At 37.3% G+C, this 13,029-nt stretch overlaps 1 protein-coding gene across 1 annotated transcript; it reads right to left on the bottom strand.

Annotated features, from left to right (window-relative positions):
* Positions 1–6,207: 6,207 nt before the first annotated feature.
* LOC118311114 lies at positions 6,208–7,678 on the bottom strand. Its single transcript, XM_035634675.2, has 5 exons — positions 7,449–7,678; positions 7,221–7,317; positions 6,953–7,072; positions 6,694–6,772; positions 6,208–6,473 (listed from the first exon to the last, which is right to left on the bottom strand). Exons 1-5 carry the CDS (start codon positions 7,664–7,666, stop codon positions 6,382–6,384), a joined length of 606 nt encoding a protein of 201 aa, XP_035490568.2. The 5' UTR covers positions 7,667–7,678; the 3' UTR covers positions 6,208–6,381.
* Positions 7,679–13,029: the final 5,351 nt, after the last annotated feature.

The raw sequence follows: 13,029 nt of genomic DNA, 5'->3' as shown, positions 1-13,029 counted from the left end.
AAATGTGTTAGCCAAGTACCATCACTGTCTGCGCTGGTGTTTCTCCTCACCTTTCCGTTTACTGTCCGTACAGGAAGTGGACTTACCAGCGCCCCAGGCTTCGTAGAGTTCACCAACGACTGGCTCTGCCTTGGATTTGAAATTACCTCCTGCAAGGGATTTTGAAATCTGAAACGTTCCTTTTGTAATAGTTAAAATTTATCTTCCGTCATACAATAAGGAGAATGAACTGACTGAGTAATAAATATGTGAATGAATAAAAAATGATGTGTCGTTGCTCTAGCACAGAAACCTCTGTATTGATTCATTTGTTCTTGAAGTGATCAGTTTGCTTGTGGGACACATGGTGGCACGTCATAGCGTGAATGAGGAGTTATCTCATCCTCCCCTACAGTTCGGAGATGTTTTTTAGTACTGTCTATAGTGTTTCTCTATTTTGAGTCCTTATATATACATATTCATATATATATATTATCTTTAACCTATTTTCACTGTTTCTCTTAGTCTATAAGGTTTTTACTGTTATTCCATATTTTTTATAGTCTATATTAACCTGATTAGGCATCTTCAAGCCTTGCTCCACACAAGATGTCATTGTACTTGTACAGAGACAACTGAGACAATTAATGTAATTAAAGTTCATATGTTGGTGAAATAAACAAAATATTACAACCAGACATCAGACCTGTTTACTTCAAAAAAGGGGCCGAGGTTGTCGTCACGCTTGTGTCATGTTGACAGGAAATGTTAAAGTTAATTACTGATGCCATCATCTCTGACACAACTGTCCCTGTGAAACTGTCTTGACATTTACATAGAATAGTGCTTTACACCAAACAACAAGGGCAAAAAATGTGATCAGAGAACAAACTGGGCAACTATGGCCAGGTTAACCCATTGGAAACGCCTGTCGGAAAAATGAGCTGCGAGTCATCGATGGAATATGATCATTATCCCAAGAAGAAGTTCAGAAAGCAGAATTAGCGTGTAACCAACCCAGAGTGCCCAGAGACGAAGCCACGCCCACAGCTGCACCTACTGCCACTGAGAATTATGCTGAGAAAATGTCATCTGACCTACAGTGTAAATCGATGAATGTGTCGATTTCACGATTGTTTTTTTAAGTGCTGATAATGACAGTGATGACTGTATTTGTCGACAAATGGAAGAAACAAGAACATCTCAATAGACCTTCAGCATCATGTGTATTTTTTATCATCATCTTTAGTTCTTACTTTGTTTAATGGCCTTCTGACTCAACTTGACTGGGCTCAATGTTTCTCATATTGTGAAAGGTTTTTTTTCTCCCAAATGATAAAGAGCCAGGCTATATTTCAATATCCTTTATTACCTCCACCAAAGAGGTTATGTTTTCGTTGCATTCTTTTGCTGTCTGACTGTTTTTCAGCAGGATTACTGACCCTAAAAAGAACCAATTCAATTTTATGAGCGGATCTGGATAAAGAGGCGCATCCAGGAATCTCTTTTTAACCTTCTTTAATAAAGCAAAATGGGGCATTAGCCTTGGTGAAGGTATGCACTCTCCAAGTGCCCTTCTAGTATGTGAATGAAAACAATTTTTAAATACCATCGCGCCAGAAAAGCAATGAAACGAGAAATCATACTGTGTAGTCACACTTTTCTCAGACATTCACAGGACTGAAGGCTTCAACATCAGCGCGAGGCAGCCCGAAAAGCTTGGAGGGAGAGAACGACTATTACTGCATGGAGATGGCAGACATCAGCAAAAACTCACGTACTGCAGATGTTTTATTTTTCTTTATAATAAGTAAAACTTGCTGTTTCTACGTGACTGTATCTTTCTGAGTGAAAATACAAAGACGCAAGGAGGCCTACAACAAAGACACATCAATGACCCTCACCAGAGAGTCCTGCAGAAAACATGAGAAGGAACAGATACTGGACTGGCAGCTTACGATTCAATCACATCCTGCAAAGAGAGTAGACGTGAGCAGCAGAATCCTCATGTTTGCAATGGAGCTGGGGGTGAGAGTGAGCCGGGGGATACATTTCAAAGGGAAACTCATTTCTACAGGGCTCGTCACAAGGCCCAGAACGGTCACGAGGCGAGATAATTCTAAAGTCATGTGGGGGGTTTTTTGTGTACATTTATAGTGTCATAGGTTATGATTTCAAGCCTTTTATCCTGTATACTCAATATTCGTGACCTGATAATTTAATTTAAATGAATTTGAACTGAAAGCTTGTTTATCTGCCTCCAGGCAACAGTGTGGGAAGCGTTGGCAGAAAGCGGTAGTTACACTTGATGATGCATTCATTCTGCTCAAATGTTTAAAGGTGTTGAGGATCATGAAATGATATCAGCACTTCTTTTCAAGTATTTCTACGGCAATATTAGAGGAGACAGGGAATGAGCTACAGAGAGAGATGGGGAATAAGATGCAGCAAAGGTCTGCAGCTGCAATCCAAGGGTGGAGTTGCAATTACGGTCATCAACATAAAGCAACACCCTGCAACTATTTTACCTTAAAATGATAGATAATCTATTGTGTATCATCAAAATCCATTTTTGATAGTAAAATATCGAATATTTCCGAATAGAGTTTGGCATGTTAATCACAGCATTACAGTTTACAGTGAACACCTTGGCATGACTGTAGTGATTCACTGTAGTGGTTAAATCCACAGGTTTTGTGAGGGTGACCTGAATTTAAGATTATATTGTGGTCAGAGTTATTCAGAAGACAGACTCAAGAAGGCAGTTTCAGTGGGATCTTTAATCTCAACATAGCTCTTCATACAGCTTGGAGATAGATCAAATCATATGCAGTCGGTTCACTTGTTTAAACCCTCATCAGCCATTGGTCTACGTGACACACAACACGCGGACCCCCTTAAGACGCCTAGTATGATGCTTGTGATGGTGTTTGTAGAACATCTGGTTTCCCACTTATTGTTGGATTTGTTAACTGTTGACCCAAAGTCAGGCCAAGAGTCGGACTGAAAAAAATTACAATGGAAATACTCAATATGTTGAGGCCATTGATATCCTTAAAAAAGCGTACTTTAAAACTACCGTGGAAACTGGCTCCCAGTGGAAATGGTTGGCAAGTTTGAAATGAGACATAGAATTCTTTGCAGCTCCGACCTCTATGCATTGTTGTGTGGATTAGTGGAGGGCACATGTCTGGACCACCTGCCTCAACACCATTGTTCCTGTAATTATCTAGACTTCCCCCTGCAACACCAGCGCACCAGTTGTTCCTGCGTAGCTAATTTGAGCAGTCCTCCATGGAGACAAAGAGACTCCTTGGTTAAATGAAGGGAGGAAGTGACTGGTTAAGAAGGGCACGGAAAAGAATATTGACCTACATAGGCCACGTGCTCAGTTGCAGGATGTAAGACAAACAAAACACAAAAAAAGAATGAATTTGCAACATTTTATTGACATTCCTTTCAGTGTCTAAACAGAGTGTTTTGGTCAGCAGAAGGCAAAAAGACTACGCAGCTTCGCGGAAACATATTTCATTCTTTATCTATCACCAACAATACCGGGTCAACTACTAATAATGCAAAATAATTTGAATTGTAATGAAACAGATAAAAGTGCATATATATCATCAGTTGAGTTGAGCACCTGGGGCTTAACAGGTGTGGAGTCCATGGCCCAGGCGATTCCATTCGTTGGTTATCTCCATGAAGCCTGGTGATGCGTTGAGTTCGCTCTCTTGAAACCCCCCCAAAAAAACAGGGTCAAAATTAAGTCATTCCACACAAGCGTGTATGCTCTTAATCTTGTTCTTAATGCAAAAAATAAAGATGCTGTCTCCGGAACTCACCTGACAGGATGTAGTAGAGGTTGCAGTAATTGAGTCCATAATCAAGAAGGCTGGTGAATCCAAGAGAACTGGACTGTGCCTGGTGAATAGACAAGGAAGTCCGTAAGCAATCAGGCCTAGTAAATCCTAAATTATTAACTTCTAAGAAATGGCTTCTATAGCAATGTCCAACACATTTATTACTGCTTTACAAGTGGGTGAATACGTTATCTTTTTAGCTAGATCAGTAACCCTCAGAGAAATGTCTAGTGTCAGCCCAGTTTTTTTTTCATGCATTAAACTGATTAAACACAAATTAGTGTAATAAATAGGCAGCATATAAGCAACAAAGCTGTAACAATGAAGGTCATTTCGACACAGGGGCCCTCTTCCAGATGGTCTCAGGATTATGAAATAAAGCACCGCGTGGGTCCTGCTTTATTATATACACCTGTCAAATGATATTGTACTTTAATTATTAGCTCATTAGCTCAAACTGGTGCACACGGTTCAAGACGTGTGTCTTCAGGACCCCCTGGAGTTCTGAGGCTCAAAGTCAGTTGCACGTTGAAATTAGTCATCGTGTATAAATACAAAGACATGCTGTGTCGTGAGTCCACAACAAGTGGAGGCACACACTGCGTGCCTGCAGTTATGAGTAACTCATATTGTTATTGACCAGGTGTGTGTGTGTTTTTGTGTGTGTGTTTGTCTGTGTCTTTCAGATGATACAAAGGTGAGAAGAAGAAGCCAGTTCTGTAGGCAGATGATGTACCTTGTTGTAAAGCCATAACTACATTTTCATTGCATATACAAATTATACAAAATCACAGGCTTGTCTCGATACTCAGTATTGATGCTTACAACTGACAAAACGTGTGACTTTTCGGTCTTGTGCTGATCATCCCACGCCTCGGAGGGAGTTTGTGGTCACTCACTCCTCACCAGTGTATCCTCACTGAGACCACACCTTTACATCTTACACTTACAAAATTCCTACTCATTAAAGAGTGTCGAATGTTTTAGTCCACGTACCGTAGGTCACTTTCTGTCAAAACACCTTTGCTAAATAAGTGTAATGCAATGTCAATGAAATGAGAGAAACCATCATGGTTAGAAGTCAGTGCTTTTGTTTAATTCAGGTCTCTCTTTTTAAATGAAAGGGTCCGTTCTTGCCAATTGGAGGAGAACACATTTTCTGTCCTATCTAGTCATATTAGAAATACAACATGAACAGTCTTCACACCATTCCATTGGTGTAAAAGTAGCCCTGATCAAATCTGGTCAAAGTGACATCTGTGAAATATTAAGGAGGTTGTTTTTATGAAAAGACACATTGTGGTGATCTGCCATAGATATTGTTTTAATTTCACAATAAATGTTTAGTGCACGCCTGTTGATGTAAACAATGTAATTATTGACAATTTTATCTGTTTTTCATAAATCCCTAATTAATTTGAACTATTCATTAATGTATTAATATTTATTTTTACATTCTTGTTATAATTCCTCTTTTTACTAACCCTTTAAACATTAAATAATTAATACATTTGTGATATAATCTACTCATGTATAGAATAACAAATGTATTTGGAAATAAATTTATATGGTCTCTGTTATGCACAAAAGGCGGAGCCCCCTCAGCCAAAGGACAACAAAGGAGTTGGGGGTTAGCATTTATTTAAAAGAATCCCTTTTTATTTATTCCTATTTATTTTCTTTCCCTTTTTTTCTAGTTGATAGCCGCAAACTCTTTTTCTTTCTTTTTAAATAATTAATTCATATGTTGTTGTTTTTTTTTTTATCTATTTCAAATATCATTATTTATTACATAACACATCATACAGCATGATGCAGTATCTCTCAAGGTTGTTTTTTTTTCGCATGAACTGTTCCTTCATGGGTTGAGTAAATGATAATCTTTAAGATTAAAACACAGGGGAAACTTGAATGGTATCCTCACATACAGAGCAAATATTGTTGTTCATAGCAAACTTGTTTTCTGTGTAACTCTTTATGCTGTTCTCTCCCCCCCCCCCACTATTAACTGATTTAAAAAACATTGACATTTAAATTCCACTTTAACACGTGAAGGTATGACTCTTTTCATTTTCTCATGCAGTATGTTATGGAGTTTACAGCTTGTATATTCTACATAATAACTGTGTTAGACAGAGCCACGTGAAGAATTTATGCAACCTTACTGTACCCTCTAAGTGTGTATATTACATGTAAATATTATATATGGATATAGAAAATGCACTAGTGTGCAGTGAAGGTCTATAACACCAGTTTATATTCCTGTTCAGCATATTTGGAAATTAGATTATACTTCAATGAATGGTGTATTTTCCGCACACAGTTGCAGGATGGAAACGCACACAAGTACACAGAAAGCGTAACAGAATTTCAATTCTTTCTTTTTTTTATTGATGCTGATATAGGAAATGGTTTCTACAGTATACAGTACATATCACTACATAAACTATCAGAGACAATTGGACGTAAGGGGGGAAATGTTTGTTTTAAAACAGATGTAACAGAAACATGTCATGTCGTGTCAGGTCAACATTGAAGCTTGTTAGTTGTCGTTGCAGGTGGCGAGTCCGTAGCTCAGGCAAGCCCATTCATTGGTCAGCTCCATGAAGCCTGGTGATGAGGTGAGTCCACTCGCTAGACAAAAAAAAACAGGAATGGAAATCAAATTATTTTACATTCACATTCCTTAGCCGTCATATGAACAGGGGGGCTACTGACTTTTAGAGTTTAATTTAATAAAGCAGTTAATCTGCAAACGGTTAGTGGACGACCTGCTCGAGCTTGGACGAGCAACAATATCTTAAATGGTCTCAGTTTATTTCATAAAAGATCAAACAATGTGGATTTCCCTCACCTGACAGCACGTTGTAGAGGTTGCAGTAATTGACGCCATCATCAAGACGGCTGGTGAATCCAAGAGAACTGGAAAATGCCTGGTAAGTGAGTAAAAGAAAAACATAAATACACTGTATGCATTTATATTGCGGTTTATACAGTAACACTGAAACTTCATGGCTTCCAATGCATTTACACTGTATTTTTATTAACCGTTTTCTTTTCTGTGTCCTTGATTATTACAAGTCAGTTAGAGATTGAATGTAATTGATACTTACAGAGACGCGGCAACCACCAGTCATGACAGTGGGAGTGAAGGTGAAGGATATGCTCTCAGCCTGGAGACCATCAATGGAGTTGTGGTTGGCTTTGATAAATCCGGGGTTGGCAGACACCAGCTGGGAAAGAAAAAGTCATTGTTACACTGCTTTTTGTATTTTTCATTATTAGGCCTCATGTTTTGTGTATTTCTGAAACTGATATTATTTATTGAAATTCAATGCATCTAAAAACCCCATATTGACAACAGATGACTTGTTCGATTACCTCATACTGACAAATATCGCAGGCAACCAGAGGGCTGAGTGCTTGAATCTGTTGCACTATTGTGGCGCTGATGTCAGCACAAGGTGTTGCAAAGAGCCTGTAGGAGAAGAGAAGTAATATATTTCAAACACATTCAAGTTTTAAACATGAAAATAAAGCATCATATCTGAAAAACACACAAAAAGGGAACCCAAAATAATTAACTCCACATCAGCAATCCCAACTCACCACAGTGTTTTGCAGAAGGGATGGTAGGGAGCAGGAGCAGGAGGGACAGGGACTGCAGCCAAAGAGCCAAACAGTCCTGCAAAGAGAGCGGAGGCCAGCAGCAGAGTCTTCATGGTCATGATGAAGCAGGTTTCCTTCTCTTCTAGAGCAGTGTAGAGAGTGTGGGTGATGATTCCCTTGCAAGCCCATTTATACAAAAAACCCATCAGGTTCATCATGAGGGTCAGTGATGAGGCTTGAAATTGATTTGATCAGGATAATGACTTTATGGCCTTGTAGCGGTTGTCTGGCGTTGGAGTTGTGCTCTTTGTTCTACTTACACAGGAAATAATTCTCACATTAAATTGGGCAGATATTCACCAAAATCACAATTTGGTTCATTTTCTGATATTTCTGTATGAGAGACCACACCTTTACATCTTACGCTAACAAAATTCCTAATCATTAAAGAGTGTCAATTGCTTTAGTCCACGTACTGTAGGTCACTTTCTGTCAAAACATTTTTGCTAAATAAGTGTAATGCAATGTCAATGAAATGAGAGAAACCATCATGGTTAGAAGTCAGTGCTTTTGTTTAATTCAGGTCTCTCTTTAAATTAAAGGGTCCGTTCTTGCCAAGTAGAGGAGAACACATTTTCTGTCCTATCTAGTCTTTTAGAAATACAACATGAACAGTCTTCACACCATTCCATTGGTGGAAATGTAGCCCTGATCAAATCTGGTCAAAGTGACATCTGTGAAATATTAAGGAGGTTGTTTTTATGAAAAGACACATTGTGGTGATCTGCCATAGATATTGTTTTAATTTCACAATAAATGTTTAGTGCACGCCTGTTGATGTAAACAATGTAATTATTGACAATTTTATCTGTTTTTCATAAATCCCTAATTAATTTGAACTATTCATTAATGTATTAATATTTATTTTTACATTCTTGTTATAATTCCTCTTTTTACTAACCCTTTAAACATCAAATAATTAATACATTTGTGATATAATCTACTCATGTATAGAATAACAAATGTATTTGGAAATAAATGTATTAATAACAAATTATAGGATAAAAATATGCATTTATTAACTATTTTCGTGACACTTGTTGTCCTCCATATTGACGGAGGAAAGCAGCATTTATTTATTGAATTTTTTAGTTATGGTTGTGAGAAAATACTTGAATTGACGCTCTTCCCTCTAATCTGGCTTCCTGAATCTCTGAGTTCGCTGATCCACTTATCTGACCCAGCAAAGAGCTCAGCAGTCACCTGTTTTGTGAATGACCATCGAGCATGTTCTCATGTTAATATAGAACTAAGTGATTTCACACACATAATTTGTAATTTATATGTTCTCTGTTATGCACAAAAGGCGGAGCCCCCTCAGCCAAAGGACAACAAAGGAGTTGGGGGTTAGCATTTATTTAACAGAACCCCTTTTTATTTATTCCTATTTATTTTCTTTCCCTTTTTTTCTAGTTGATAGCCGCAAACTCTTTTTGTTTCTTTGTAAATAATTAATTCATATGTTGTTGTTTTTTTTATCTATTTCAAATATCATTATTTATTACATAACACATCATACAGCAAGATGCAGTATCTCTCAAGGTTGGTTTTTTTCATGTGAACTGTTCCTTCATGGGTTGAGTAAATGATACTCTTTAAGATTAAAACACAGGGGAAACTTGAATGGTTTCCTCAAATACAGAGCAAATATTGTTGTTCATAGCAAACTTGTTTTCTGTGTAACTCTTTATGCTGTTCTCTCCCCCCCCCCCCCCACTATTAACTGATTTAAAAAACTGTGTATTGACATTTAAATTCCACTTTAACACATGTGAAGGTATGACTCTTTTCATTTTCTCATGCAGTATGTTATGGAGTTTACAGCTTGTATATTCTACATAATAACTGTGTTAGACAGAGCCACGTGAAGAATTTATGCAACCTTACTGTACCCTCTAAGTGTGTATATTACATGTAAATATTATATATGGATATAGAAAATGCACTAGTGTGCAGTGAAGGTCTATAACACCAGTTTATATTCCTGTTCAGCATATTTGGAAATTAGATTATACTTCAATGAATGGTGTATTTTCCGCACACAGTTGCAGGATGGAAACGCACACAAGTACACAGAAAGCGTAACAGAATTTCAATTCTTTCTTTTTTTTATTGATGCTGATATAGGAAATGGTTTCTACAGTATACAGTACATATCACTACATAAACTATCAGAGACAATTGGACGTAAGGGGGGAAATGTTTGTTTTAAAACAGATGTAACAGAAACATGTCATGTCGTGTCAGGTCAACATTGAAGCTTGTTAGTTGTCGTTGCAGGTGGCGAGTCCGTAGCTCAGGCAAGCCCATTCATTGGTCAGCTCCATGAAGCCTGGTGATGAGGTGAGTCCACTCGCTAGACAAAAAAAAACAGGAATGGAAATCAAATTATTTTACATTCACATTCCTTAGCCGTCATATGAACAGGGGGGCTACTGACTTTTAGAGTTTAATTTAATAAAGCAGTTAATCTGCAAACGGTTAGTGGACGACCTGCTCGAGCTTGGACGAGCAACAATATCTTAAATGGTCTCAGTTTATTTCATAAAAGATCAAACAATGTGGATTTCCCTCACCTGACAGCACGTTGTAGAGGTTGCAGTAATTGACGCCATCATCAAGACGGCTGGTGAATCCAAGAGAACTGGAAAATGCCTGGTAAGTGAGTAAAAGAAAAACATAAATACACTGTATGCATTTATATTGCGGTTTATACAGTAACACTGAAACTTCATGGCTTCCAATGCATTTACACTGTATTTTTATTAACCGTTTTCTTTTCTGTGTCCTTGATTATTACAAGTCAGTTAGAGATTGAATGTAATTGATACTTACAGAGACGCGGCAACCACCAGTCATGACAGTGGGAGTGAAGGTGAAGGATATGCTCTCAGCCTGGAGACCATCAATGGAGTTGTGGTTGGCTTTGATAAATCCGGGGTTGGCAGACACCAGCTGGGAAAGAAAAAGTCATTGTTACACTGCTTTTTGTATTTTTCATTATTAGGCCTCATGTTTTGTGTATTTCTGAAACTGATATTATTTATTGAAATTCAATGCATCTAAAAACCCCATATTGACAACAGATGACTTGTTCGATTACCTCATACTGACAAATATCGCAGGCAACCAGAGGGCTGAGTGCTTGAATCTGTTGCACTATTGTGGCGCTGATGTCAGCACAAGGTGTTGCAAAGAGCCTGTAGGAGAAGAGAAGTAATATATTTCAAACACATTCAAGTTTTAAACATGAAAATAAAGCATCATATCTGAAAAACACACAAAAAGGGAACCCAAAATAATTAACTCCACATCAGCAATCCCAACTCACCACAGTGTTTTGCAGAAGGGATGGTAGGGAGCAGGAGCAGGAGGGACAGGGACTGCAGCCAAAGAGCCAAACAGTCCTGCAAAGAGAGCGGAGGCCAGCAGCAGAGTCTTCATGGTCATGATGAAGCAGGTTTCCTTCTCTTCTAGAGCAGTGTAGAGAGTGTGGGTGATGATTCCCTTGCAAGCTCATTTATACAAAAAACCCATCAGGTTCATCATGAGGGTCAGTGATGAGGCTTGAAATTGATTTGATCAGGATAATGACTTTATGGCCTTGTAGCGGTTGTCTGGCGTTGGAGTTGTGCTCTTTGTTCTACTTACACAGGAAATAATTCTCACATTAAATTGGGCAGATATTCACCAAAATCACAATTTGGTTCATTTTCTGATATTTCTGTATGAGAGACCACACCTTTACATCTTACACTTACAAAATTCCTAATCATTAAAGAGTGTCAATTGCTTTAGTCCACGTACTGTAGGTCACTTTCTGTCAAAACATTTTTGCTAAATAAGTGTAATGCAATGTCAATGAAATGAGAGAAACCATCATGGTTAGAAGTCAGTGCTTTTGTTTAATTCAGGTCTCTCTTTAAATTAAAGGGTCCGTTCTTGCCAATTAGAGGAGAACACATTTTCTGTCCTATCTAGTCTTTTAGAAATACAACATGAACAGTCTTCACACCATTCCATTGGTGGAAATGTAGCCCTGATCAAATCTGGTCAAAGTGACATCTGTGAAATATTAAGGAGGTTGTTTTTATGAAAAGACACATTGTGGTGATCTGCCATAGATATTGTTTTAATTTCACAATAAATGTTTAGTGCACGCCTGTTGATGTAAACAATGTAATTATTGACAATTTTATCTGTTTTTCATAAATCCCTAATTAATTTGAACTATTCATTAATGTATTAATATTTATTTTTACATTCTTGTTATAATTCCTCTTTTTACTAACCATTTAAACATCAAATAATTAATATATTTGTGACATAATCCACTCATGTATAGAATAACAAATGTATTTGGAAATAAATGTATTAATAACAAATTGTAGGATAAAAATATGCATTTATTAACTATTTTCGTGACACTTGTTGTCCTCCATATTGACGGCGAAAAGCAGCATTTATTTATTGAATTTTTTAGTTATGGTTGTGAGAAAATATTTGAATTGACGCTCTTCCCTCTAATCTGGCTTCCTGAATCTCTGAGTTCGCTGATCCACTTATCTGACCCAGTAAGAGCTCAGCAGTCACCTGTTTTGTGAATGACCATCGAGCATGTTCTCATGTTAATATAGAACTAAGTGATTTCACGCACATAATTTGTAATTTATATGGTCTCTGTTATGCACAAAAGGCGGAGCCCCCTCAGCCAAAGGACAACAAAGGAGTTGGGGCTTAGCATTTATTTAACAGAATCCCTTTTTATTTATTCCTATTTATTTTCTTTCCCTTTTTTTCTAGTTGATAGCCGCAAACTCTTTTTCTTTCTTTTTAAATAATTTATTCATATGTTGTTGTTTTTTTTATCTATTTCAAATATCATTATTTATTACATAACGCATCATACAGCATGATGCAGTATCTGTTTTTTTCACGTGAACTGTTCCTTCATGGGTTGAGTAAATGATACTCTTTAAGATTAAAACACAGTGGAAACTTGAATGGTTTCCTCACATACAGAGCAAATATTGTTGTTCATAGCAAACTTGTTTTCTGTTCTACTTACACAGGAAACAATTCTCACATTAAATTGGGCAGATATTCACCAAAATCACAATTTGGTTCATTTTCTGATATTTCTGTATGTGTAATGAGAGACAACACTTGGTTGAAGTTTATAATTCTATAATTCTATACAATTAAACGTTCAGTTCACCAATATTAAAGACCTGGTCTATCTGGGATTAACGAAGACAGGTTAGATAGAGGAGGAGCAAACAGACAATGGTTAGTTAGTTAACCCAAATTACAAAAGAAGAAGAAAGAAAGAAAGAAAGAAAGAGAAAAATACCTGAAAACATTTACATATACCATAGTATCTGTCTTGCTTGTAACCATAACAGGTAACTGTTTCAGTTAATTTCCTTTTTTAAATTAATTTGGGTGAGCATTCCCTTTAACAGATTTTTGCTCCTATTCTCTTTAAATTCGCTCGGCGATCAACACGTGCATCTCAACA

The sequence above is a fragment of the Scophthalmus maximus genome, chromosome 5 (genome assembly GCF_022379125.1).
Source record: "Scophthalmus maximus strain ysfricsl-2021 chromosome 5, ASM2237912v1, whole genome shotgun sequence".
Classification (NCBI taxonomy): Eukaryota; Metazoa; Chordata; class Actinopteri; order Pleuronectiformes; family Scophthalmidae; genus Scophthalmus; species Scophthalmus maximus.
Note: the sequence above shows the minus strand (reverse complement) of the source record. Positions and strands in the feature narration are given on the sequence as shown.

Bases quoted from the DNA above. Each gene is read 5' to 3' on its own strand.
- LOC118311114 (XM_035634675.2), bottom strand. From the start codon at position 7,666: ATGATGAACCTGATGGGTTTTTTGTATAAATGGGCTTGCAAGGGAATC. The intron at 7,318-7,448 runs GTGAGTTGGGAT...CTTCTCCTACAG, and splicing joins CCCTTCTGCAAAACACTGTG to GCTCTTTGCAACACCTTGTG. The intron at 6,474-6,693 runs GTGAGGGAAATC...TTTTTTGTCTAG, and splicing joins CCTCTACAACGTGCTGTCAG to CGAGTGGACTCACCTCATCA.